Source organism: Anomaloglossus baeobatrachus, chromosome 2 (genome assembly GCF_048569485.1).
Source record: "Anomaloglossus baeobatrachus isolate aAnoBae1 chromosome 2, aAnoBae1.hap1, whole genome shotgun sequence".
NCBI classification, from domain to species: domain Eukaryota; kingdom Metazoa; phylum Chordata; class Amphibia; order Anura; family Aromobatidae; genus Anomaloglossus; species Anomaloglossus baeobatrachus.
Genome location: NC_134354.1, coordinates 275652034 through 275676051, shown reverse-complemented (window position 1 = coordinate 275676051; position 24018 = coordinate 275652034). Strand labels below are relative to the sequence as shown.

The window sequence follows — 24018 nt, the reverse complement described above, 5'->3', positions numbered from 1 at the left end:
TACATTATCTTAGTTTGTGTACCTTTATAGTTTTCATTTTGCATTACTAACCCGGCAGAGATTTATATAATACGGGCCATTACAATGGGAGTCCAGTTGTCAAAGCCAAATTGCTTGGTGGTGAGGCAGGGACTTTTTTTTTTTTTTTTTACAAAAACAATGTAATTCTACCTCCAAATGTGGAAAGGGGTTAATTTTATATAACCTTTCAATGAATTTGAAGGCCATGACCAAGTAGTCAACATTCAGCTTAAAGAAAATGAACATTTTTAAAAATAAGTGGGACAAAACTCCACCATTCTTATGGAGCCATATTGATTAAGAAACACCAGAAAACGTCAAGATCTTAAAGTAAAGTACTATCTATAAAACATTAAAATCTGTAGAGCATATTTTACCTTGGTACAGAGACAGTGCCTTGGCCTTTTTTCTGTGGATTACAGCGCAAACGGATTGTAGTAGCACGACCAAAAACGCAGGACTGAGTCACTTCTTTTGACCTGTAAAATTAAAAAATGTCCGTATGTGAACGACATTAACTTCATCCATGAGCGGTCATAAAAACCATAATCCTCCATCAGCCAGAAAAGGCTTTTAACAATCCTCACTTTAGTAGACATAGGTGTCTACATTTCTACATTTGACGTGTCCACATTAATTGCAATTTGTGGGCACAATCTTCAAAAAGCACAAGATGAAAGATATATGCCTCCTTTTTAAAATCTCTGACAAAGACCCTCCAGAAACTTGTATCCTGCCCTGTCATATGTGGTTTTGTACGTATGACATTCAATGGGATCTAATCCTAAAAATTTATACAAAGGTTGGGGGATCAAATTAGTCAGCCATGACAGTCCCCAGCAGGCTTTTTAAATTCCCTATTAGGATTTTCGCTAGGTGAGCGCATGATTTCTATGTGCACACACTGTATACTGTATATAAGAAACTGAATGAGCAAGAAGATTCTTGCAATAATTTTGCTCAATCTTTTCAAATGAATCATAAGAGGAAAAAAAAGTATTATGAAAACACCTGAGGTTTCAATACCAGTTAAGAGATTTGAGAGATAATTAAGGCTCGTTTGTTCCTGGGAAACCACAAAACCAAGGAACAAAATCTATTGAATCTGAGGTCTCTGATTCATAGTTGAGGCAGTACTCAGAAGAACGGATAAGAGGTAGGGGAAAAATGAGGTTCAGGGGTGACCGACAACTACCGTAACAGAGCTCTTAAAATTTGGGTTACCAATTGAGGAATCGCAATCAGTTTCACCTAGGAATGAATCTCAGAATCACACGTACTGAACAGTTAGCAGTAGACCTTTGACACAAACAGAAATAACACATTTTGGGATTTTCTTTCATACAGACAGACTGATTTTTTTTAATGGGTAACTATTTGCATTTATCTGCTAGAAAACTTAGATGGAACAAATCATGTGCAAGGAAAAAGAATCTATGCACCGCCTTTGGGATACCATCAGATATACATCTTGACATTAGATTACTTAAAATAACATAGCTGTAGAGAAAGTACAGACAGACACCACATATGTCAGGAAGTGGATACAACAGCCTGCTCATTCAATCAGATCTAACAGGGATGGTAGGAGAACACTGCCCTCTGCTGGTCGAAGGAACCACCCGGAACTGATGAGCAGAACAACGGTTTCCTCAGGGGAAGAGATTCAGAGAGACACAGTGTAAGTGATAGCAGTGGTGCAGCAGCAAAATATATAAGCTCTGGACGTCAGAGAAGGTGTGGAGTTGGAGCCAAACAGAAGAAGGAAGCGGATGTGTGAGCAGGAGTACAGAACATTCACCATCCTGCTCAGGAAAAAACTATTCCTACTGACACCATGCAGACATAGTCTATCAAGACCCCCCAGTTCCAGACTGCGTAGTCAAGCCAAGAAGACAAATTCCTGTGTGCAATCCATGTGGGTCCAGCCCTTGCTATTTGCTGAGCTGTGCGGTACTTAGTGATGTGAAGCAGTTCCTAAATTGGACTGTATTCCTAGTGGGCTAGTCTACCAATCGTCCGCTGTTATTTTTGAAGTATAAAAGTGTATCACTCACATTCTCCATAACGGACTTTGTTAGACAGTGACACTGACAAATATAGGAGCCTTATGGTAGTTTAATCTGGGGTTATTGATTGTGCAGTAGGAAAGTGTATACCACTGAATTAGCTATATTAAATCTGTTTAAATAAGCGTTTATGTGTATTTTACATACAAGCAGATTCTTCTGTGACCTATCATATTACTTACTGATTATTTTGTAACATTAGTTAATAGGTATATAACACAACAAGCATGAATCCCTAAATATAACATATATTGATACTATTAAAAATGCAAAACCACAATAGGTGCACAACAGAGAGAGGGAAAAACAATCCCTACAATGTCCACTCCCTCCTGTGCCCTACCTTGTTGTGGAGGTTGGCACCCTAATATTACGACATGGCGCCCCCCACTCACCGATGGCTATCCTTACCTTTGCCCTGTAAACCCCTAAAACCAAAGATAAAGTGCAGTGCGCATAAATATAAAGTGATAAAGTGCGATAGCTGGGTTCACATATACCTCCTAAAATTTCAGGAGGTAACTAGTGTTCTCAAAGAGAACCCTTTAGCCATATCGTAATATTAGAGTGCCAACCTCCACGGCAAGGTAGGGCACAGGAGGGAGTGGACATTGTAGGGATTGTTTTTCCCTCTCTGCTGTGCAGCGGTTTGTTTTATTGAAAATTATTGTGGTTTTGCATTTTCAATAGTATCAATAAATGTTATATTTTAGTTAGGGATTCATGCTTACTGATTATTTTGTATTAAGCAGTATCCCAGGTTGTTTAAATGATAAATATAAATTGTACGTCACCACTTCGTTGTCCTCATTTGTGCGTTACATTGCTGGACCTCTTTCTTTACATTAAAAAATAATAAATTGATCTAACGCCGCTAGGAAAATTTTTTATTGAACTGAACATGAGGTTCTTAGTTTAACATTCTGATCAGACTGTATGAAGCCCACTGCCACGTCAAGGCAAATCTCTCAGTGGATCCTTTACAGTTAATAGCCTTATAAGGTGCGGCGTCATGCACCAGCCATTGCTGCAGCGATATTACACCAGCAGTGTGGGTGACATAAAGCACCCATGCAGCATGGCTGAGCCCCCATGACTCCAGGCCACAATGCCCCAAAGGCACAAAACCACAGCTGCAATGGCCGACACACTGCACCACTACCTGGTAAAAAGAGATAGAAAACTATACACTAGGTTACCCACCCTGCTAGTGCACTGTCCCTGCGGCTCTGGTTGGCAAATGACGCCACACCTTTAAAAAATGTGGTTCACCCATATTTTTTATTGTCTAGTTTGATATTATATTGAGAAACAATGTTTCTCTCAAATACCTTGTGTTGGCAATAGTGCCTGTGAGAGGCGCTATTGCAGACCGCTGTTTCCCGCTCCGGTGAGGTTACGTCAAGTTCCGAACACGTCACATCCCTGCGGCTGGCTGTAGTCTTCCTGACTTACTGAGCTGTGGGCGGTGTTTCACCGCTTGTTATAGTTTTTTTAATTTTCTGCCAACAGTAATGTTAGGGCTTGTTTTTTTGTGAGATGAGCTGGAGTTATTATTGGTACCACTTTGAGCCACATAATATTTTTTGGTCAAATTCTGCTTTTAGTGAGGCAGAATCAAGAAGAAACAAAAAATCATGAAATATATTTAGTTATTAATGATGTTGTTTTTTTTAAAATGTTTTTGCTCATGGAGCTATATGGTGTTTTGTTTTGGCAGGAGAAGATGAAGTGTGTGATACAATTTTTTTTATATATGGCTTTTTGATCACTTTTTACTCCACTTTTTTTGTCAGCTGTAGGAAGAAGAGACAGTTTTTGCTATGTTTTTATATATTTTTTTTAACAGTGTACACTGAAGGGGTTAACTAGTATTACAGTGTTATAGATCAGGTTGTTAAGGACACGTCAATACTAAATGTGTATAATTTTTTACATAAAGAAACTTTTATTACAATATGGTTTGGGGTTTTTTTTGTTTGTTTTTTTGTTTTTTTACTTAGTCCCTATATGGGACATTACCATTTTTCCCCTGACCATGGGTACAATGTATTGCAATGCTCCAGCACTGCAATACATCTGGGATCCCCAACCTGTAGCTCGGGAGCTACATGTGGCTCACAGGCCCATGATTTGTGGCTCATGGCTGTTTGCTAGCTTGGTGCATTAGCACCTGGTCTAGCAAACAGCTATGAAGGGAAGGTCTCCAGAAGGTGACTTTTGTGAGTAGCTCTGCAAAGAAAAGCAGATCTGGGTGGGGTAGGTTAGGATCCCATGGATCTTTGTATACTGCCTCAGTGTGATTTCTGTGGAGAAGCTTTGCTGTCATATCAGTAATGGGAACGCTGGATGTGGCTCTCAAGGTCACAAATGTTGGGGACCTCTGCAATACATTATACTTTCAGTTTTACACTGACAGAAGCACCTGGGATCATGCTCCTGGTATGATCACAGGTGCTTTCCGTAGCTTGGTGACCCGGAGGTAGTTACGACAACCTCAGATTACCATGGCAATGATCGGGCCCTCGCGATCACATTATGGGGGCATGATGGAACGGGAGAGGGATCTTGATTTATCTTCCAACCCCCTAAATATAGCAATTGATATTGATCATGGCATTTATAGGGTTAAATCATCAGGGACGGCGCAGGGAATGCTCACATAGTCCCACCCCATGGTGTAATATGCACATAAGAAAACGCAGGTTGGTATATTGGCACATCCCACTCATTACCTATCTTTAGTATAATGCTCGAGTACCATGAAGTACTGATAAAGAATCAACCAAAGACGTCCAAGCGTTAAACTATGTAGAGACGTGACATGGAAGTCTTTATAGTGGTCTGGGCTAGATATGGCAGTTAATGAGGTACCAGTGACTGCTGTACTGGACTCAGGAAGTTGTGTGATTTTAAGAGCCCCACTTCTTCACTGGCTGATTCCTGGAAAGTTGGTGGGCATCTCCTGTATCAACAGAGATGCTGAAGACTACCCCTGGGACCTGGTTGAACATACTGTAAAGGCACACTGTGGCTCTAAGTCCCATGAGATTGGTGTAGTCAAGGACTTGTTGAATCTGTTATAATAGGGTCAGGTTTTGACTTGTTTTGAGACTTGGCGAGAAAAAAGGAATTTCTGGGTTGCTCGGTAAACAGCCAGGACACCTCTTAAGAAACCTGGTCCCAGCCAGAGTCTGATGGGTTTCCTTTTTGTGTACTTGTTGGCAATGATGAGGAGGCCAACTGCCCCGAAACTAACATTCCTCAGCTTGTGGTTTCTGAGGGTAACTTTGGAACTTCCGAACTCAGGGATCTAAATATTAAAGGGGAGTTTGATTATGTAACTGTTTTAAATGGGGTTGCTCAAGAGTAGACATGATCGAACCCAAATTTCGTTGTTCATTCAGAACACAGACTTTACCAAAAACACCAGACATCAGGTTCAGAGTTCAGGTGCTTTACATATGAACACGACTTGCTCGAGCAGTGCTGTGCTCAAGTACATTTAGTGCTTAGATCAGTGCGAGCTGCATGAGGTGGTTGAACAGCTCGCACTAGGGGTAACAACAGGATGACCGGATGTAGTGTGCACCAAACAAAAAAATAAATAAATACCACCTACCTGCCCCCAGAAGTGTTCTGTTCATGGCTGTCTGTATGTGGGTGGAGACCCAAACTGCCCAATTAGTGACTTCATCTGAAGTTCAGGTCAATGCAACCTCAAATCTTAACAAGATCTCCTTCTCTCCTCCCCTCTTATCTCATCTTCTCACAATCGCATGCAAGATTTCTCAAGTGTCTTACCCATATTGTGAACTCTCTGCCTCAACATATCAGACTCTCACCTACGATGGAAATCTTCAAAAAGGAACCTGAAGACCCACCTCTTCTGAAAAGCCAACAACCTCCAGTAACCCTCAGACCACTGTACCACCGCATGACCAGCTGTACCCTCACCTACTGTATCCTCATCCATCCCTTGTAGATTGTGAGCCCTCATGGGCAGGGTCCTCCCTCTTTTTGTACCTAGCGGTGCCTTGTTTTGTTTATGATTATTGTGCTCGTCTACATATGCCCCATTTTACATATAAAGTGCTATGGAATATATGCCACTATAATAATAATAATTATAATAATAATAATTTCAGCCTTTTTGGTTTCATTGTATAGTGCATTTATATTTGATACATTATGTTATGCTCGGGATCGAAGGGATAACATTTCTCCATGTGGAAAGTGACATGCCAGTGTAAAGAGGCTTATAAGCCATGCTATGTTCCTCTGGGAAATTAAATATGCAAATAGCCACTTCAGAAAGGAAAAGGACTTTAACTCTAGTACCACTTACTAGAAGTAGCAATCCTAAACTATTTGGATTGTTTTTTACAATAGGTGGCACTAGAGTTCAAATCCTCTCTTTCTGAAGAGGCTATTTCTTTATACATTATGCTTGAAATTCTTCAGTTAATGCTGTATATAATTTAGAAACATTTATAAAATAAAGGTGGTAAACTATATATTTTTTTATATTTCTAAAAAAACAACAACAATAAAAAACAAACAAAAAAACCCTTATTGTTTAGCATATTTGACAATGATTCAATACCTGTAATAAAATATGATGTCTTTTATGCCTGCATCCTCTCCTGGAAACAGGTCGACAGGAGAAGATATTTGTGCCAGCGTTGTTTCTGTTGTCACACCTGGTTCAGATAAAAGAACATGATAAATATCTACATTATTCCATCTGTCCGATACTAAATCTGTAATAAAATACTGTGGCACAAAAGAATATCTTTAAAATGGACTAATTTCTGGAAACTCACCTATCATTTGATCAGCAAGGACTATGGGCTGTGAAGACATCAAGTTGCTTTGACCAGTTGCTTGTGATGGTATAATAACAGATTGGCATACATAAGAATTTACAGATGGTCTTGGTTCATTTTCTAAACCCTGTGTATCGGAAACATTCTGAGTACATGTTGCCAGTTTTTTCCCCTATAAAAATGAGCCAATAAATTGAAAATAAAAACATTGATCATCTACCGATTTCAGACTTTGTACAACAGTAGGCCTACAAAAAGGGTAACCTCCCAACGAGAAGGTGGATTTTTTTTTCAGATGTAAGCTCAGTTTTTAACATATAGTTTTTGCACATACAACATATTATCATAACATACCAAAGCATTCAAATCGGTCTATATTGTATCTGATTTTACACACAGATCATGCTCCATTATGTGATTTATTGAAATGGATGTGAAAATTCTGAGTGGCTGCAGACTGCTATTTTTAGGCTAGGGTCCCAATAATTATGGGCTTCTCCAGCCTGAGAATACCAGCCTCTAGCTTTCGGCTTTATCATGGCTGGGTATCAAAATTGGGGGTGACCGCACCTTTGTGATTTCAAGCACTTAAGGCCCCGTTACACGCAACGATGTATCTAACGATATATCGCCGGGGTCACGGATTCCGTGACGCACATCTGACATAGTTAGCGACGTCGTTGCGTGTGACACCAACAAGCGTCCGTTAATGATGGAAAATACTCAGCAAATCGTCCATCGTTGACATGTCGTTCATTTTCAAAAAATAGTTGATTGTTGAGGACGCAGGTAGCTTGTCGTTCCTGAGGCAACACACATCGCTAAGTGTGACACGTCGGTAATGACGAACTACAGCTTACCTGCGGCCACCGGCAATGAGGAAGGAAGGAGGTGGGCGGGATGTTACGGCCGCTCATCTCCGCCCCTCTGCTTGTATTGGGCGGCCGCTTAGTGATGCCGCTGTGACGCCGCACGAACTGCCCCTTTAGAAAGGAGGCGGTTCGCCGGCCACAGCGACGTCGCTAGGCAGGAAAGTCTGTGCGACGGCTCCTAACAATATTGTGCACCACGGGTAGAGATTTCAACATGACGCACAAACGGCAGGGGGCGGGTACGCTCGCTAGCGATATCGCTGCATGTAAAGCCCCCTTTAGACACACTGTCACACAAAGTGGAGGCGCAAACTAACTGCAAACAATTACAGACGCCGGGACTGCCGGTCGGCGGGGGAAACAGTGCATATATAGGAGGTTAATGAGTGGCCCTGGAAGTAGTGCTACAGCCGTGCAGTAGACTGGTAAATATAATGCGCCTGCTCTATCCCTATTTACTTTTTACTTTATTATTATTTTTTTTATTATTATTCAGAATGCCAGAGTCAGATAGTTATCCAGAGTTTCCTGAGAACGCCTGGCCCAGGATTGGCACATGGGTACCAAGTTACGTGCACGGATGCAGACATTTATAGTCCAGGTTCGCCTATCTGCCTGTGGGCTCATTTAAATTTATAAAAAAGAAAAAAAAAAAATCTTCAGTCTACTTAATGTCACCAGGTCCGGTGCGGTCTTTCCAACGCTGCTGTGGTCTCTGTTTGGCTGCAGCGACTTAAGCCATCTACACTGGCAAAGTCCAGTGCAGCCTATGCAAAATCACCAGAGCTGCATCAGAAACACTGCACTGGACCAAAAGAAAGCGGAAATAAAAAAAAATAAAAGCAGTTTGTGTTTTTATAAGTTTAACTGGAAGTAAAAAGTTTTCACAAAAGGGAACAACTATTAACCAGAGTAGCATGTTGGTTATACTGTATACACAATATTACTTGTGCAGTATTAATGAACAATAACATCTGGATACAGAACTCAATTTACATAGCACTGAAAGTGCAACATGAAAGGATAATCCGAAATATGTAAAATCCTGCGCAATGGCATCAATAGAGATTAAAACCTTTTTCACTTTCCAGTCAACTTGTCCCTGTTGCTTCTCACTGGTATATGGTTTAAACCGGCTGCAGATATTTGGTACATGCACTGTCATCTCTACAGCCTATCTTTTGTCTCAGAGGTATATGGCCTGAGAACTTTGAGATATGAGGTGACGTTCAATGCCAGTATAAAATGTCTAGCAGCAGAAATGAAGTGTTGAAACATAGGGCAAGTATTGCTTTACAGCAACTGCTGAATGCTTTCAGCGTTTTACATCTCTGATCGTGATGGGCGGACTCTGAGATATCCGGAATCTGTACGTCTAACCTGGTTTAAAAAAAAAAAATCTGGTTCTGGCCTGGAATTGATCCCAAATATCTGGCCGGACGCAGTTTTTTAAAATAATTTACTTAAATAATTAAAAAAAAAAAGCCACATGCAGTTCCTCTTATGTTGCTACAGAGCCAAGATAAGCGCATGGCTGAGGGATGCAGTCTGTAGCCATAGGCTTTATCTGTGCTGGGAATCATATTATGGGGAAACCCTACATTAATGTTTTATTTATTTTTATACCACAGACCGTGTCTGTGATTTGTTGCAGTCAGATGCTGTCATACAGGGTGGGGGTGCACCTGACTGCAACCAATCACAGATGCTAGTTTTCTGAGTGGCCCTGGAAGCAGTTACAGCTGCGCTGGAGACCGGTAAGTGTAGCGCACATGCTTTGCTCTATTTTTCATTTATTTATTTGTTTTTATTACCCAAGTTTCTGGACCCAGATCATTACCCGTAGTTTCCAGAGAACTCCGGGCCCGGCACTTGGGGACTTTTGAACCCGCGCGGATCCGGACTTTTCCAGTTCAGGCCCGCCCATCACTAATCTCTGACAACCTTTTAAACAGTTTTTTTTAATGATATAAATAGTATGCTGCATAAGCAATTCCCTACAATTCTAAAAATTTAGATTCCAGTTATACCACACATTACATAAAAAGAGAATATTTCCATTTACAAGTATAATTAGAATAAGTAACAAACCTGGTGTCCACAAAGGCTGATACTGAACTGATGATAAAATTTCACCCCTCTGCTTGTGAAGCTGGGTTTCCCAGTAACTGTTGTTATATTTTGAAGTAATGAAAAATCATATTGCAGTTTCCTTCTCCCCTCAGATATTGAAAAATGGCAATCATTATAGCATAAAGAATGAACCTAGAACAAATCAAATGAAGGGAGAAAAGTAAGAGTCACAAATTCCACAATAATCATGATAACAAAAAAACACTTGGATCCCACATAAAATTACTCCAATATTAAAGACATCTTAATTAAAAATCCAGTGCAGGGATTTACTGGAAATCCACACCAGACAAAAAAAAAAAAACATAAAAAAAAAAAATTACATTTATAAAAAAATAAAGAAAACAATTTGATTCTGCCCTAAAATGTATTTAATTATAATTAAGTGTAGCCATAGAAGATGAAAATTTTAGTTTGGAAAAAAATTCTTCCCTTGTGTCTAGGCTTTGGCTCTGTCCAGTTGACAGTGCTAAAATATTGATGTGAACACCAAGCACGTTAGGTAGAAAGGTAGAAGGTAGAAAATAGTAGATGTTGATGCACATTCATTTTTGCTTGAATAAAGGAAAAAAAAAAAAAAAAAAGGAGTACCGTAAGTATGAAAAACCATAAATCTTGACAATGCCGACACCAATCATGTCCATCTGAAGGAATTCAGACCCTTACTACCAAAGCCTATGTTCTCTTTCCTGACCAGGCCAAATCTTTCAATTCTGACCAGTGTCACTTTATGAAGTAAACTCTGGAATGCTTCAACTTATCCCAGTGATTTAGATATTCTTTTGGCATGACACATTGCACTTCATATGAGTGGTAAAATACAATTTTTAAAATAGACATTGTGAATTTTTCAAAATCTTCATTAAATTTTCATCTAATGTGATGCGCCAATTATGGGGTGGCTGTGGGCTGATAAATTTAGGCTGGGACGGACCAAATAACCATGGGCCTTCCCAGCCTGATAATATCAGTCTGCATCTATGTGCTTGACCTTCCCTGGTTATCAAAAGTAGAGGGAACCCTATGTCATTTTCCCAGCCGAAAAATATCAGCCCACAGCCACCCCAGAATCGATGTTTCACATTAGATGGGCCAATTCTGGAGCTTTGCCCAGCTATTACTTATTGCTCTGGTGCACTGGCAATTGAGGTAGTATTTTTGGTGGTTGATGTCAGTTGTGTAATGTCAGCTGTTATCAAGCCCAGGGGTTAGAAATGAAGAGAAGTTTATCAGAAACCCCATTACTAACCCAGTAATTCAACAAAAAAGACGCACACAGGAAAAATTCATTTATTTGAATAAAGACTCACCCTACACTATCCCTCAATTACAAATTTATTATCAAAAATGTTTCCGTAGAGCTCCGCTGTCGTAGTCCACAATCCCTGAATGCAGCTCAGTCTACTGAATAGTAGTAAAATACAGCTATTCACAGCCATTCAGTAGTGAGACAATTCTCATCAGCGTCACTGGGTCTCGCTGAGGGCAGTGTTGAGCCGGCGACGCTGATGAAAGTTAGTGTCACTGCCCAGCGCCTGTGAAAAGGCAAATCAAAGCATCGTACGCAACATTAGTGTCCAAAAAACTGTTATTTCACTGTGAAGAAAAAAAGTTCTCAGTGTCAACAACAGAAAAAAAAAAAGTTATATCCTGGAAAATTGTAATAAAGAATTCATAATATTGCAAAAAAACTGTTTTAATTCACCACTTAAAACAGTGAAAAAATATATTAGGCTATAATGGGACTCCTGTTAAAACAATCATGTTCCCCAGCTATTTTTAACGCACAATGAATGCAGAAGAAACAAAAAAAACAAAAAAAAAAAAAAACAAACAAACAAGGATGTAATTTATGATTTCACCATTTCATCACACTAGGAACTTTTCCCCCATTTTCCATTATATCATATGGTAAAATAATTGGTGACATTCAAAGCAAATTTGTCCAGCAAAAAAAAAAACAAAAAAACCTTCATACAACTGTGTTGACAGAAAAGTGAAATGAAACAGGAAAAAAAAAAAAAAAAAAAAAAAAGTATGGCTCTAGGAGGAAGAAAAAACCCAACACAACAAAAAAAAAAAGACACAAACAAAAAATTCCTTGGTCCTAAAAGTTTACAGGTGCTGCGATATATTGATGGGGCTATCTGCATTTGATTTGTTGAAATCCTTAATATATTCATTAATTCTTTGTCAGAGTATATGAATTGTACACGCAAGTCACCTAGCATGTATTCTCTGCAATATAGAACCTAAGAACTGCTATAATTAATGGACTAATGCTGTATTGACTCCGATTAGTCTCAAAGTCCAGTTTAATCGGTTTAGTTTTAAAAATGTTGCATTTAAAAATCCCCCTTTCTGATAGCCATACATTATAATCGTGCTCAAATATTTTTGGCCATATAAAGTCCATAATTCAGGGGAAAAAAAATAAATCATATTTACTGTGGATATTTAATGGTTACTTACATCATTGTTCTTAGTTCCTGGACCACATTCTGTACAGGATTCTTCTCCAAAAATTAAATGAGATGGCAGGTAAGTGTTCTTTGGGCAAGAAATGCAGCTGCTTGTTCTCATGTCTATGTAATGACCAGAAGGACATGAGATACACTGGGAGTCAGTGCCCAAGGCACATGGCTGACACCAGGATGCAACCCCGTCCTTTACATTAGTAATGTTAATTGAATAAATCTTTGCCACGTCTGCTGTATATTTGCGACCCTGAATAATAAAAAAAATAAAAAAAACAAAAATGGTAAAAGGGTTAACAACTTTTTGCTGTGAAAACAAAAAGATTAGCTGAACAGGGTGCTCCAGCCTTGCTAAATCAAGGCAGCACTAGTTGTATTATAGGAAATGCTCCTTCTTTGCTTGCTATAAATCTACTGTCTCCCCAATATCTAGCTCAGAATACCCTGTGAACTGCATGATCATTATAGCTAGCAATAAAGAGCCGTCAGCCTCTAAGGCAGGGGTGGGGAACCTCCGGCCCGCGGGCCGTATGCGGCCCGCGATGACCTTTTCTGCGGCCCCCGGGCACATTGCACAGTCCACAGAGCTCGGGAGGCAGCAGCGTCTTGCTTGCTGCTGGCCCTTTAAACCCTGTATGGCTTACGTCCTCATGCTAGCGTGAGGACGTACTTTGTGGGTGGAGTTAGCGCTCAACTCGCTCTTTTTCCACAGAAGAGAAGCTACTACCTCAGCGTCCGACAGGTGTGTTTGTGCTCCCATGCCTGTGTGTGCCCCTGCACATCCCCACTGCAGCCTGTGCTCCGTGCAGCGTCCCATCCACCTTGCGCATTCCCACTGCAGCCTGTTCTCCGTGCAGTGTCCCGTCTTCCTCGTGCATTCCCACGGCAGCCTGTGCTCCTCACTCTCCCCCACGGCAGCCTGTGCTCCTCACTCTCCCCCACGGCAGCCTGTGCTCCTCACTCTCCCCCACGGCAGCCTGTGCCCCTGTGGCCTCCCCACGGCAGCCTGTGCCCCCCTGGTATGTCAGAACCCCTAGCAATGTCCTTAAATTTCTCCCAGCCCTCCCAAGTGATATATAATCCTCCCCAGTGATGTCTAGTCCTCCCAGCCCTCCCCAGTGATGTCTAGTCCTCCCAGCCCTCCCCAGTGATGTCTAGTCCTCCCAGCCCTCCCCAGTGATGTCTAGTCCTCCCAGCCCTCCCCAGTGATGTCTAGTCCTCCCAGCCCTCCCCAGTGATGTCTAGTCCTCCCAGCCCTCCCCAGTGATGTCTAGTCCTCCCAGCCCTCCCCAGTGATGTCTAGTCCTCCCAGCCCTCCCCAGTGATGTCTAGTCCTCCCAGCCCTCCCCAGTGATGTCTAGTCCTCCCAGCCCTCCCCAGTGATGTCTAGTCCTCCCAGCCCTCCCCAGTGATGTCTAGTCCTCCCAGCCCTCCCCAGTGATGTCTAGTCCTCCCAGCCCTCCCCAGTGATGTCTAGTCCTCCCAGCCCTCCCCAGTGATGTCTAGTCCTCCCAGCCCTCCCCAGTGATGTCTAGTCCTCCCAGCCCTCCCCAGTGATGTCTAGTCCTCCCAGCCCTCCCCAGTGATGTCTAGTCCTCCCAGCCCTCCCCAGTGATGTCTAGTCCTCCCAGCCCTCCCCAGTGATGTCTAGTCCTCCCAGCCCTCCCCAGTGATGTCTAGTCCTCCCAGCCCTCCCCAGTGATGTCTAGTCCTCCCAGCCCTCCCCAGTGATGTCTAGTCCTCCCAGCCCTCCCCAGTGATGTCTAGTCCTCCCAGCCCTCCCCAGTGATGTCTAGTCCTCCCAGCCCTCCCCAGTGATGTCTAGTCCTCCCAGCCCTTCCCAGTGATGTCTAGTCCTCCCAGCCCTGCCCAGTGATGTCTAGTCCTCCCAGCCCTCCCCAGTGATGTCTAGTCCTCCCAGCCCTCCCCAGTGATGTCTAGTCCTCCCAGCCCTCCCCAGTGATGTCTAGTCCTCCCAGCCCTCCCCAGTGATGTCTAGTCCTCCCAGCCCTCCCCAGTGATGTCTAGTCCTCCCAGCCCTCCCCAGTGATGTCTAGTCCTCCCAGCCCTCCCCAGTGATGTCTAGTCCTCCCAGCCCTCCCCAGTGATGTCTAGTCCTCCCAGCCCTCCCCAGTGATGTCTAGTCCTCCCAGCCCTCCCCAGTGATGTCCAGTCCTCCCAGCCCTCCCCAGTGATGTCCAGTCCTCCCAGCCCTCCCCAGTGATGTCCAGTCCTCCCAGCCCTCCCCAGTGATGTCCAGTCCTCCCAGCCCTCCCCAGTGATGTCCAGTCCTCCCAGCCCTCCCCAGTGATGTCCAGTCCTCCCAGCCCTCCCCAGTGATGTCCAGTCCTCCCAGCCCTCCCCAGTGATGTCTAGTTCTCCCAGCAATGTATATTCCTTCCAGCCCTCCCCAGTGATGTATATGCCCTCAGCATCTCCTGTGATGTATATGCCCTCAGCATCTCCTGTGATGTATATGCCCTCAGCATCTCCTGTGATGTATATGCCCTCAGCATCTCCTGTGATGTATATGCCCTCAGCATCTCCTGTGATGTATATGCCCTCAGCATCTCCTGTGATGTATATGCCCTCAGCATCTCCTGTGATGTATTTACAGCAGTCCCAGCTGACACAAACGTGGAAAAACAGTTGTGAGAAGCAATAAGATCAATATTGAATAATATAGCCACACCAAAAACAAGAAGCTTCAGCCGCCACGATGAGTTAATTGTTTGACTAAGTATAGCAGGGTAATTTTAAGTTGATAGTTTTGTGCGGCCCCCGAAGGTTGGTAGAAAATTCCAAATGGCCCTCGGCATTAAAAAGGTTCCCCACCCCTGCTCTAAGGACTGAAAGCTCAATTACTCAGCATCACATTCCTAGGCTTCCACCAGGGGGCACAGAAGCAGAATGGAGATTGAATGCCAAAAAGCAATTAGACAAAAGTCCAGTAGGGGGGCACACGCACCAGTGAAAGGGAAGTCAGCAAGCCCAAGTCTTAACCGGGAAGTCACGTCTCAACAAGTGGAGTGAGCAAGCCATAAACAGCTCGAAGCACGAGGGTCAGGAGCCAAGAGGTCATGCCAAAAGCCAAATAAGTGAAGTAGAGCCATGGTCCGCAAATGTTACCAAAGTCAGAGGCCGGGAGAGCAAATAAGTACAGAGGAGTGGACCGAGACACAGAACGGGACCGGGGTCTGGGAGACAGGGCAAACAAACAGTACAAGGGAAATGGAGATCAGGAAAAGGTAAGCTGGGTAGCGGGACGGATCAGGGCTAATTCACAAGAACCAGTTGCACACATTGCAGCGTAGGAGCTATTACTGGCGGCATTCCGGAGGTCTCCACACCATAATAAAGCGTAGTGAGTCCTGCAACGAGGCACAACAGAACAGACCCCTCCCACCTGACTGAAAAAGAAGAGTCAGGATACAGACTTCCTACATTACAAGTTCATGCTCAAAACCTATAACCCTACCTTAGGCCATATCCACATGCTCAGTATTGGGTCAGTATTTTATATTGCTATTTGTAAGCCAAATTCAAGATTGAGTAAGCATGTGTTTCTAGTATGCTTTTCCTCTGATTGTTCCACTCCTGATTTTGGCTTTCACATATTGATGGAAAATACTGACGGAAGTCTAAACATGTGAAGATATCAGTGGGGTCGGACACTATTCCCGCTGCAGTTAGAATTCAGTGAAGTATTAGTTCAGGAGTCCCCAACCTGTGACTTGCAGGCCAATGATGTGTGGCTTGCGTCTGTCTGCCAGCTTTGTGCATTGGCACCAGGTCTTGCAAACACCTATGAAGAGCAGGCCTCCAGATGGTGACATTTGAGAGTAGCCCTGGAGAAAAGAGCAGATCTGAATGGAGGTAGTAGCCCCTGGATATTGGTATACTTACTCAGTGTGGTGATTTCAGGGGAAAAGCTTTGGCTGTCATTATACTGGTAATATGGGCTATGGGTGTCACTACTGTGAGGGGAGCTAAATGTGGCTCGCAACACTCTCAAAGCTCAATGTGGGTCTAAAGGTCAGAAAGGTTGTGGACCACTGCATTAGAGGAACACAACAGCTCTGTGCCATTGCCAGATTACCGCCCATTATCTCCCATTCACATGAATGTACTGCAACTACTACTAATGCTTGTAGCTTCAATATTCTACATTTAGATTTTAAAAGAAATTTATAAATAATAAAAAAAAACAAAAACCTATTCACTTTTAAAAGTGTTATTTTAAAAATGTACCCCTCAAAGTATGGAAAGCATCCCTCAGATGCTTCTCAGGAATTAACATACAGTGGAGGAAAAAAAAAATTACATCATTATTTCTCTCTATTAAAATGTTGCTTTAGCCCTTTCGATTCAATCTCACAAGGAGGGACAGAAGAAAAATTACCTCTCATTGAAGTATTGTTGTGTTCAGAAGAAATGACGTAACCAATTTTGTTGTCAATCACTATTTGGTCTCTGTGTTTAGACGGAAAAGAACACTTTTTATTTTTATAGCTCAAATTTGGCTGGAATAGATTGCTGTCGCTGTGTTGCACTTGCACAGTCCTTAAAAGGGCTGCTCCAATACCTAATATGTCCTTTCAAAATATCTATTTTTACACCCCAAGCACATTTTTAATTGGCTTTTTATTAAAATACCCTACACCTCTCTCTATCTAGCTAATCCCTAAATGTGTGTTTTGTTTTTTACTGCACTTTCTTTGATGTTTTGTTTGAGAGGAGTCTCCAACCTGAAGTCACAGGAGGCTGGAGCTGTACTCACTCCCTGAAGCATCTATCGCCCCTCCTGGAACAGGATATAATCAGGGGGCAGCGCTGCAGTTACGTACTAAAGTTTCTTTCTTTCTTTCACTGCTGCCCGCTAAAGATGTTTTGGTTCCATGGTGGTGATAGAAGCCATCTACTCTGCTTCAGCCCTCAACGCATCTTTTAACTGTGAAACAAGATGTCATCAACAATTGGATAAAAAAGCAGTGACAGTTTCTACCCCAAACCTTAAATGAATCGTCTTCTGGGGCAGTGGTAGAAGTGGGGTGAATGAAATGAGCACCGCCCAATGGCGATGATTCATTTGAGTATGGTGATAGAAGCTGTGGGGCGCCACAAGCGTCACTCTCAGAACTCTATCACTGTCCCTGATGATGATTTGTTTGAGGGCATTGATAGAAGATGTAGAGCAACACTTCTATCTCTGCCTCCTGATGAGGTATTTTTTTTACAGTTAGAAACTGTGGTAGCCATCCTTGCACTTCCCTCTCCCACAGCTTTTATCAGTGCCACGGCCACTTCAGATGGCGGTGAAAGAGAATGTAGTAACTGCAACCGTGCCTACTAAGACATCCTATTCCAGAAGAGGAGATAGATACAGTGTTGAAGTGCTCAAGCCCTAGTCTCCTGTGATGTCCTGATTGAAACCTCTCTCAAACAACGTCACAGGAAGTACAAAAAATACATTTGGGATTAGCAGGATACGGAAAAGTGTAGGGTATTGTGCAATAAAGCTGTTAAAGTAATGAAGAAGTTAAGTGTCTTTAGACCTGACAAAAATGTATAAGGAGTGAGGGTCCATTACTTGAAACCAAAAGCTGTTTGAGGGGTTTGGTTAAACTGGGTGGATGATGGGAGTGTCTGCATTTACTATGCTATTATGTATTCTGCTATCGGTTTCTATTTTGTGAACACCTTCATTTCTGAACTACGTGAAGTATATAATAAAGAGTCCACTCTTTAGGGATTGGAATTTAGAAAACAAGTTTAAATTCATTGTTTGTGCTAGTTTCCCCAGCGCTAATAGGATCTCAAACATTTCTAAAGTAGTGAAAATGTACTTTAACATTATTGGAAGCACTGCGGAGATCTTTATTTGTCCCCTCTCAAACCCTTGCTCTAAATGTTGCTGCACAGTTTTGTCACCTTTTTAGGGCTTTAGCGCTACCCAAGCAGGTGGTTATTATTAAAGTCCAGGCTCATACTAAGGAAAGACAAAGGAAACTCCGGGAAATGCCCTAGCTTACACTGCTGCTAAAGCAGCCACCATGATGCCACTACCAGAGAACTTTGTGCGTATAGTACACCAGAATACATCTCTGGACTTTGAGCTGCTAGGTAAGATGCATCAACAGTCTTCACCAAAGAAAAAAGAAGAATGGAAGAGTAAGGAAGCAACAATTAGCAATCACTAGATAACAAAATGCCGATTTGCGGCACACAGCATTCCCTACCCTTCATGTCCCTGCATTTCCCTCTTATACACTTTCGCTCTCCATACTAACTATCTCAACTACCTATGATTAACCCTCTAGCTAAGCTAACTGTCCAACAGCAGCAGCAGTAGCAGCACTGTGCCTAAGCTTTAGCAATCCCAAAATGGCACAGACGCCACATGTCCGCTTTTTATATGCAGAGAGGACAAGTGATTTAGGCTGCCAATGACCAGCCCTTTTGTCTGAACATTGTGGATAGTTTCTGCATCTTGATTGACAGCTGGAACATACACACAAAGTTAACAATCAAAACAAAGACGTTAGTTGCTCCTCTGACCTCTCCCCACCACCTACCCTGATCAAACACGACCCCCTGCTCATCATATAGCACCACTATCATAGCTAAAGTAATAGTAAGGTATTAGAAAAGTTACGAATAGTTACCGAAAAAAAAAAAAAAACTATCGACTTTTGACAAAAGTGCTTGGAAATCGAGCCAGAGCCGAACCAGCCAAGGCTCGTACTGAATTTGAAATTGGCAAAGCTTTTCTGAACAGGTTTGCTCATCTCTAGTCAAAGTAAGTATGTAGGTATGGAGTTCCAAAATCAATAGAAAGTGAGAGGGGAATACATTTCCCAGGAGAGGTATTGGGGAAGATTTTAGAAAATTTTGAAAAACAGCAGGCATTGCACACCCCATATCATCCTCAGAGCAGAGGAAAGGTTGAAGGACTAAATGGGACACGGAAATTAAAGATAGAGAAAATGATTGCACAGACAGGAAAACCTGGACTGCCAATAGCTTTATTTTCAGTCAGAACTAATGTCAACAAGAAGACAGAGCTTTCTCCCCAAGAGATTCTTTTTAGGAGCTCTGCTAAAACAGGTTGTTATTTTCCTCAACAGTTGCAGCACCTGCATGGGGACCTAACTGGATATGTTGGTGCTTTTGTGATGCCCTGGCCTATCAGGTCGTCACAGGGTATTGTGCAATCTGCCCTTCTGTGCAATATCCACCTCCTCCTTGGTTACGGGTCCCCAACTTAGGATATTGCCAACAGCAGTCAATTAAAATCCTAGGAACACTCTGCACCACACCCACGAGACACACCAGTGGACGGCCTGAGTGGAATAGGGTCGCCCACTTGGGGGGTTGGTAAGGGGAGGTCAGGAGTTTCAGGAGTAGGTGAGTGAAGCGTAGGAAGTGAAGGAGAAAGGAGGTTGGGAGCTGGGCTCCTTAGAAGTAAATAGGTGGCAGACGGTGGTCTGGGCCTGGTAGGAGCTGGACCCCCGGACGCAGGGGATCCTGACAAGGGGCACGGAACTGTCGAGGACGACAGCCGGCGGCCTTGTACCATCACCGGGCTGGGACCAGGGCACGTGGACCCTAGGTAAGGGAGTAGCTTCAGGCAACCTGATAATTCACCCGACGAGAACGGAGCCTTCAAGATCCGCTCTCCACCCGCTTCAAAATCGTGGTACTAGCACAACAAGGGGGATAAGACTTTCCACAAAAACGGTGCAGAAAATCCCACGCGTGAACCCTGAGAGCAAGTTCCCACAGTTAGCCACACTGGGGAGCGGGACCCGACTAGTTTTACACTATAGGGGCCAAGTAGCAAGAGAACGCAGTGCCAAGGAAAAGGTCACAGATCATCAGGCAACACCAGTGAGGACAGGACCCAAACTAGCTCCCCTCGGCGGCAGCAGTGTCCAGAACTTTGGTTTACCAAGTTGTCGGTGTCAGCTTTATGGACTGAGTGAGTACGCAAGTGACCTTTTCACCCCCAACGGCACTCCCCAACAACATCACCGAGTCCCGGGGCATCCCCCTACCCGTGGAGGGTCACAATACCTGGCTGCCCCTGTCATCACCCCGGGTACTCCCCAACGGCAGCGGTGGTACTCCACATTGCCACACACCACGGGTGGTATCACGAACTTTAAATATATAATCCCCTATAAATGCCCCCTTTGAGTGGCCGCACGACCCCCGGGTCCGGACGCCCCTCGAGCCACTCCAGATCCGAGCAGCCCGGCTAGTGATGCGGGGATGGCACACTTTACAACAGACTGTCACAAATTCATCATTGTGTTTTTTCTTCTATACAAGACCCAGAAGGACTGGAGGGATGTCATTCACTAAAACCTGGAGATTGGGTGGTGGTAAAAAAAACACATGAGGAAAAGTTTGGAACCCAGTTTTGAGGGGCCAATTCTAATTAACTACTCCAACTTCAGTTAAGCTGGAAGGAAAGAATCTTTGGATACACATGTCTCATTGCAAAAAAAAAATTCACCGCTGGCCAATACAAGTCAACTCACATAATGCATATGTTCCAGATAAGTATTATTCCTGATTGTAGCTGAAGCTATATATAAATATCTCCAAGATAAATGGCATATTGTGTTCATAAAAGATCATATAGTAGAGTTGACCAACATTACAGATTGTTAGCTGTGCACTCATTCTCCTATATCTGCTCAATCTATGCCCTACCCAGCTATCCGTTTAACAGAAAAAGAGTTGTTTTTTCCTAAATGTTGGACTGAGGATGCATTATATTTAGGGGAATTTAAAAGATACTGTAATAGGACTCCCAATAGCAGGGTAGGTTTAAAATCCTTGGTGGCAAGTCAATCTCACAAGAAAAATAGTAAACTGGTTTAAGTGGATATAAAATAGTGGTAAATGGAGTAATGTACCAATAAAATTCATAGAGTTGGGAAAATACCTGATCTAGATAATCAGGTGAGTTTCTGTTTCCAAAGAGCTTTATTGAAATTTTTACATGAAAAACAAACATCTTAGGACAGAGTGGGGAAGGGAGGAAGGAAAGAATTCTTGAAGATCTCCTTTATTCAAGATAGTAATGGCGGGAGGGACAAGGAAGGAGTGAAGAAGGTTAGATGTGGGAATGGAAGGAGGGGAGGGAGAACAGTACAATCTCTACAATCTCAATAAGTATATTATTACAATTTTCAATAAGATAATATATAATTGTTTTTTTAATCGAGTCAAAACAGTCATCTAAGATTGCATAACAAATCTTAAAGGATAATAGGCAACTACAACTAACAACTACATAAACTGTAGTAAAAACTACAGATAGCATGGAGAGAGGTCCAAGTTATGGGTGCGTTTAGCCCATGATCTATGTTCTTTGTCGGTGTCAACCCTCCTTTGGACTTGGCCCCGGCTTAACCGCTATAAACGTGTGGTAGGGTATAGTGTTAGGCAGACTTTACGCACAATACATGACCCGGAAAGAAATATGATCTGATTCGTACGTGGGGACCAATGATGCCGGTGACGGATAGCCTGAAATTCCTTCCGGAAGCCTCCGCTGTCCTTTTCTTAGATGGTTCTAGAAGGAGGCCTCTTCGTATTATGCACGTTGCCCCACAGGGAACTATCCTCCCACTTTCCATGATCCTGGGGGAGAAACCCCTAAAACTACGTCATAATTTTGAATATGCTCAGCTTCAACATTCCATTACGTCTCTTCCACAGGCGAATGAGCTCTCATTCTCCCAGTCCTCTTTTGAAACCATGTGTACTGCAATGACAGCCCCCAATCACAATATTTCAGTCATATACAAATTACTGATTTCCAGAGGCTTGGACTCTCTCCCCACCTTCTGTGGAGCGTGGGAAGGGGAACTCAAGCAAACGTTCTGTAAAGAACAATGGGAGCGTTGCTTCCATTTGTCACATAAATCAGTGACTGCTACTAAGTCCCAGGAGACTAGTTATAAAGTCATATGTAGATGGTACAGGGTTCCTTCCCTTCTTCATAGATGGTGGCCCCGAGAACCCGGATACCTGTTGGAGGTGTGGGAGTCAGGGGGGCACCATGACGCATATATGGCGTTCATGCGCAGCCTTGGAGACCTTCTGGGATGGGGTATTGGAGATGGTCAGGGAGGTTTCGGGGATGGTGGTGCCAAGACGTCCTGAGGCTGTCCTGCTCTACATGTTTCCCATGTCCAACAAAGCTTACAAAAAATCTGTATTGTGACACCTTCTGCAGGCCGCCAAGACCAATACCTCGAAACTGGAAGACGGCAGACACTCCAACCTTAGAAGAGTGGATTTACAAGGTGAATGCGGTATATCGGATAGAGAGGGTACTGGCCCAATCACGGGGGGATGTGGAATCTGTGATCACAAAATGTTTTTTCTGGGAGTCCTATCTGGCAGGGTCTAGCTCGATCCCATGACATAACTTCATTTTTGAATGAGACTCTCCGCCTCCCTGTATGAACATGGTGAGTAGCTGGTGGCCCCGTGGTTTCCTCTTCTTTGCTCCTCCTTCCTGCCTTCCTTCTTCCCCTTACTTTTTGATTCTCTCTATTAGAAGTTTTTCTTTTATGATAAGTTTCCTTTGTGAGGGGGGACGGAGGGGGAGTTCTTGCACAAGGATTTCCTGTGTATGGTACATCAGATAACTGTCACAACGAAGTATAAGAGAAATACTTTTTGGCTCCCTTTTTTCTTTTTTTGGTGTTGGACTCCGTGGTCCCTATATTCCAAATTTGGCATGCAAGATGTAATTATATGTTGTGACCGTTTATGTTTTTCATGAAAACCAATAAAATACTTAAACTCGAAAAAAAAAACACTGCAGATAACCTGAGGTGAGATGCGCAGTTAACCAATACATTTTTAATATAGTGAGATCTTGTGTATTATAAATGTTTAAGCTTTTTCCTTCACAAGGAGATGCATATTAAAAAGGAGATTCAGGTGTATGGCGTTCTGGACTGAAAGTAGTTGTCCAGGGGTTCCATCGTCTAGAATATCTTCCCATATTATGCTCTCTAATAGCGAAGTTGAATTTGAAGACACTATGGGTTGACACCCTATCTATGACTTCCGCTAATGTAGGAATAGTTTCTTTTCGCCATCTTGAAGCTAATAAAAGTTTAGTGGTTAAGACAATATGACAAACAAAATGCTGAAATTTCTTAGGGATTTTCTCTAGGCCTATTGATAATATGAGTTCTGATTCTAGTTTTAATAACAATTTGGTAATTTGAGATAACAGTAACTGGATGTCTCCCCACAAATTTTTCAATTTTGGACAGAAATAAAAAATGTGTGACAAGCGCACAACTTCTTGACATCCTCTCCAACACATTGGCGAATTAAAGGGGGATATGAGATTCAATTTTTGGATCTCGAGATCATTTTAACGTAAGATTCCTGAAGAGAAGAACAAAACGAGTTAGAATAAGTAATGTCCAGTACGTATTCAATTTGTGTGTCCTCAAATGTCTTGTTAAGTTCTCTTTCACACGTAGGGAAGCCAGAGCCCCTGTGGACATCCTTATCCTCGTTAAAATCAGGTGAGTTTCTGTGCTCTGGGAAAATAGATATCGATTTAGAGAAT

At 42.8% G+C, this 24018-nt stretch overlaps 1 protein-coding gene across 2 annotated transcripts in view; it reads right to left on the bottom strand.

Annotated features, from left to right (window-relative positions):
- The window catches only part of ELAPOR1 (endosome-lysosome associated apoptosis and autophagy regulator 1), a 231190-nt gene that overhangs the window by 39131 nt on the left and 168041 nt on the right, over nt 1-24018 (bottom strand). For both annotated transcript variants that reach the window (XM_075335810.1, XM_075335811.1), the window contains exons 14-18: nt 12397-12651; nt 9883-10056; nt 6917-7091; nt 6697-6793; nt 399-500 (exon numbers count right to left, since the gene is read on the bottom strand). In XM_075335810.1, coding sequence (XP_075191925.1) covers nt 399-500; nt 6697-6793; nt 6917-7091; nt 9883-10056; nt 12397-12651 — 803 coding nt within the window. The remainder of the gene's footprint in view (nt 1-398; nt 501-6696; nt 6794-6916; nt 7092-9882; nt 10057-12396; nt 12652-24018) is intronic.